The sequence below is a fragment of the Neopelma chrysocephalum genome, unplaced genomic scaffold (assembly GCF_003984885.1).
Source record: "Neopelma chrysocephalum unplaced genomic scaffold, ASM398488v2 Primary Assembly neopelma1_97194, whole genome shotgun sequence".
NCBI classification, from domain to species: domain Eukaryota; kingdom Metazoa; phylum Chordata; class Aves; order Passeriformes; family Pipridae; genus Neopelma; species Neopelma chrysocephalum.
The window spans coordinates 1-4486 of NW_020925835.1; the positions used below are offsets into that span (position 1 = coordinate 1).

The 4486-nt window shown below is 45.4% G+C and overlaps 1 protein-coding gene across 1 annotated transcript; it reads left to right on the forward strand.

The window, feature by feature from the left end:
- Positions 1-1220: 1220 nt before the first annotated feature.
- Positions 1221-4479, forward strand: LOC113961438 (nucleolar protein 8-like; the record flags this gene model as incomplete). The annotated part of the gene is made up of 7 exons (XM_027671750.1): positions 1221-1260; positions 1698-1881; positions 2039-2101; positions 2410-2488; positions 2814-2961; positions 3900-3968; positions 4276-4479. Coding segments are annotated over exons 2-7 (702 nt in total), but the record flags the coding sequence as incomplete, so codon positions are not given.
- Between the last annotated feature and the right edge of the window lie 7 nt (positions 4480-4486).

Below are 4486 nucleotides of genomic sequence, written 5' to 3' on the forward strand. Positions count from 1 at the left end.
AGGATATTATGCAAGCTCAACACTGATGTATTAATATTTTCAACCAGGAAAAAACCATAAGTTGACTTCACGTGTTTTTAAACCATCCCTGTTGTACCTGCAAGATCCACGCTCACATTGTTCAATAAAAAGGGATGAGGAGGGAATAGGATTTGGTTGGTTTATTTCGTAAAAAACAGCATCTGATTAAGACTTACAAGAAAATAACATTAAAACATGTTTTGCACTAGAAACTCAGGGAGTAAATAAAGAATATGCAATGAAAGAATCGCCAAGACTGTACCTAATCGTGACTGACTCTGAAATTTTGAAGCAATTTGATGCATTAAATGACAACCTGCAAGAAATAGAAGTTCTCAACTTTTAATGCACCCTATTAGTTTGGGGGGATTTTTTTTTTAACTGGATACAGTGAGGAAAGTTATGGTCATAATAAAGAGCACGGTGGGAAAAAAAGAAAAATATTCCAGCAGCCAGAACTTTATCCCAGGTTTGCTGACCCCTCTTTTAACAGCAATAACAGGACACGCAAACTGCTTACAGCTACTTGAACCCAAGGCTTTCGCCAGACTGCAGAAGACTCAAAGACTAGTTGTGACCTCAAAGAGCTTTAACTCCAGAAAACAAATACCCATTACTTAATTCTTTTTAAGTAAATAAAAACTTCTACAAACAGGCAAACAGCTCTCCTCACCCTAAGCATACGCACGTATATCACACGTGTGGATATATCGCATACATGTGGATATTTACGCATGCTTGTGCATTGACAGTACATATTCCACGTTTCTACGTACCTGCCCGGCTCTGAGAGGGGTCGGTGGGATCCGGCGCTCAGGGAGCGGAGAAAGGAGGACCCGGACCCGGCCTCGGCCTCGGCCTCGGCCTCGGCCCCGGCTGTGAGGGAGAAGCGGAGCCCCCGGACCCGGACTCGGCTCTGAGGGGGCGCGAGCACCACCCGGACCCGGCGCGCGCTGCCCGCGCCTTTCGAACCGCGCGCCCGGGCGCTACCACAGCTGCTCCCCGAGCGGGGGTGGGGCACCGGCCGCGCCTTCCTCCCCGCTCCTTCTGAAACGACAGAGCCGCTGGAGGCACAGTTCCAGAGTGACAAGAGGGAAAAAGGTTACTTTGAGAGCCGTTCGCTTCTTTAGGTTAATTTCCGCTCGCGTATTTGCGGAAAACACTGCTGGCTTTTCCTCCCGGTTGGTTACGCCCAAAGCGGTAAATTGAGTGGCGCCGAGAGGAGCGCACATGGCGGCGGTGAGGGGGCGCAGGGGGAGCCCGCGGGGGCGGCGGGGCCGGGACTGGGAGCCCTCGGGCGGGGGATCCCTCAGCCGGGACCCCTCAGGGCGGGGGATCCCTCATCTGGGGATCCCTCAGCCGGGGGTCCCTCGGCATGTCCTGTGAGGATCTGGTCGGGTCTGTGGGCCTCACCCTCCTAGAGAACCCTTGGGTTATATCGTAAAGAACCGGTTACGCTTTATTATCGCGCCCCCAGTGATGTGGTTAAAGGTTTATAAAGCAATAACCCTAAACCCTGGTGAGTGCAGCAGCACAGGGTTTGCAGAGCAGAGCAGGGAGCGCCGGTGCCGTGAGGTTCCTCATGGCTTTCGGGGGGGATGATTTGTCCATAATTTTTCATGCCGTTCGCGTTAACCCCGCAGTGCCGCTGTCACTGAGTTGTTGTCTCCCTGCAGGAAAGCAGAGTGTGTGTTCCCGGCGGGATACTTTGATTTCTCAGCATGGACAAGGAGCAGGTTTCCAAACGTTTGTATGTTGGGGGGCTTGGCCACGCGGTTTCCAAGGCTGAAGTGGAAGAAAGATTTGGCAAGTTTGGGCGTGTTTTGGATGTAGAGATTGTTACCAGAAAAGATGATGAGGGTAATGGTTTTACTTCATCCTTTGTTTTTCACTTTGAAGTGTGAAATGGAATATTTGCTCCAGAGACACTTTAATTTTCAGGAAATAGCTTCATTTTCAGTTCTAAAGGAAACACTGAAATGATGTGGAAATTAACTGGATGTTTCTTATTGATCAGGGAACCCTATGAAGACTTTTGCTTACGTCAGTGTCAGCATTTCGGATGCAGATCTTAGGAAGTGTAAGTACATCTTTTTATTTTTCACTTATTTGTGTTTTTGAGCCAAGTTGCATTACTGACAGTGCATGTAATGTTGTCGCATCGGGGTGTGGTCAAGGCAGAGCTTGTTTCAATCTGTTGTTTTATTAATTCCACTTTAAGCTGCAGTTTTAGGGGTACCTTTGAGATACAGACTTTAAGCAAGTGAGCAGTGAAGTGTAAGCTCATGCTAAAGAAACCTCAGCCTGGCATAGGAGGAGGTGTAGTGAAGTCTGGGCTGTGCTTTTTTAATGTAGAAAATACTCATTTCCCATCTCTTTGTTTTGCAGGCATGTCAATTCTAAATAAAACAGAATGGAAAGGGGGGACACCTCAAATCGAGTTGGCCAAAGAAAGCTTTTTGCACAGGTAAAAATCGGGCTTTAAAAATATATATATTGTTGCTCCACCTTTTTCTGTTTATGTGTTTATATTATGATAATAACATTATATATTATTTCATCTTCTACAGTCCTGTCCTTTCAGTTTTGATAGGCAGTGGTGGAGTGTTGATGCACATTTGATGCTGCAACATGATTTAGATCCTTATTCCCTTCAAGGGAATGTCAGGATGTTAACTCCTTGAGCAGTGAGTGGTTGCTGTTCTGTGGGAGGGGGTCCCTGCCAGCTCTAATTGAGCACCTGGGCTTTGGCACAGCACTTCTTTTCAGGCAGGATGTACTTTTTGGTGCAGGCTTGCCCTGGAGAGGGAGGAAGCAAAGCTGCAGAAAGAAAAGCCACAGGGAAATAACCCAACCTGTCTGTTGGAATCACTGAGAAAGACTGGAGTTGTGGACTTCCCCATGAAAGCAGTACCAGGTACAGAGGTGCCAGAGCACAAGGTATGGTGGGGTAGATGGGTGAGAGAGTTAAAGCAGCAGAAAGCAAGCTGAGTGCATCTAAATTTATGCCAAATCTCTATGCCTTGTGTGAAGAATCTTAATTATTAAGGGTGACAGTGCAAGCTGTGAAAAATAGGCTGAAGAAAGACCTGATGTGGAGACAAGGAGAAGGCTCCTGTCCTTCTTTGTAATGACTTGGAATAATTCTGATCCCACTGTCCTCTGTCATCCTTAAACTGAGAAGTGCTTTGTTCCTCATGTATGTTGGGAATTTACATAAGTCTATAGTATAATATCCATTCATGTCACCCTTAAAAGCTTGTAAAGAGAATATGTGATTTATTTTTATGCAGCATTTAATTATTTTGATGGCTGGGCTGTCAGGAACTGCTCTCTGTGCTTCAGCACGTTCAGGGTCAGGGTCTGCACAAGCTTGCAAGAGTAAGAATAAAATCACTGAACGTGCAAATGAAGGCAAGAAGAATTATATTTACTACAAAGTTTCCAAAATGATTTGCTAAGCACAGGTTGGTTTTGGAGGGATTTTTGGTTTTGGTGGGAAAGGGGAAGAGAGCAAAATAATAGTGATTGTGTCTGTTAATTCATAATTCATTCCCTGTTAATTCATAATCCAGAAGCCATATATTAGAAATAGTAGTTGTAAAGTAAAGAAAGTTACTTCTTTATGATCCCTCTTTATTTGCAGGTTGTAGAAATTTGGTTTTTTGGTTGGTTTTGGTTTGTTTTCTTTTTGAGAAGGAAGCTGGCTAAGGTGCACAGTACAATTATATCTCACTTAACAAAGTGAACAAAAGAGAATTGGTCACAGATGGTTCTATATTAGTGGTTTTGTTACCCAAGAATGAACATCTTATTCTATTACAGGGTTACTTCCACTCATTTTTTGTTTAACACTGATTATTTTCCTTTTCTTTTAGAAGTGGGTTGTTGGTAAATTCGGCAGAGTCTTGCCTGTCCTGCACCTGAGGAATCAGCAAAAAAATAAAATATCCTTTTCCTATTGTTTGGGCACAGGCACAGTTCCCTTCCTCATTTTGTCAGGTGGAGAAACAGTTGCTGAACAGTCTTAATTTTGGCTGCTGTGTCAGACTTCATTTACTGAATCCCCCGAGTAAATCTCGCCGTAATTGGTGTGGTTTGGCTGAGTTTCTTTCACTGCAAGTCAGTTGCTTAAAGGCATCAGATAACAAAGACTCCTTGTTGTCCTTTCCCGCCGAATTCAGCCTGTCCATAAAGACTTGACTCTGCTTGCTGGAGGAATCCTGTTGTTTTACTTCCTTAACTCAGACCAACATTGTGAAATATGACCCGTCCAAGTATTGCCATAACCTGAGGAAGCTGGAGCCAGAGCTGGCACAGGCAGCTCCTGTGTCCGAGCTCACCTGGCACTTGGAAGGGAGAGATGCCAGTGCCAACAGGAAGCGACCAGCAGAGTTCCCTGGGATGAAGAAACCCCAGAAAAAACTGAGGCAGCTGGGCAGTGAGGCCCTGAAGGGAGCAGCAG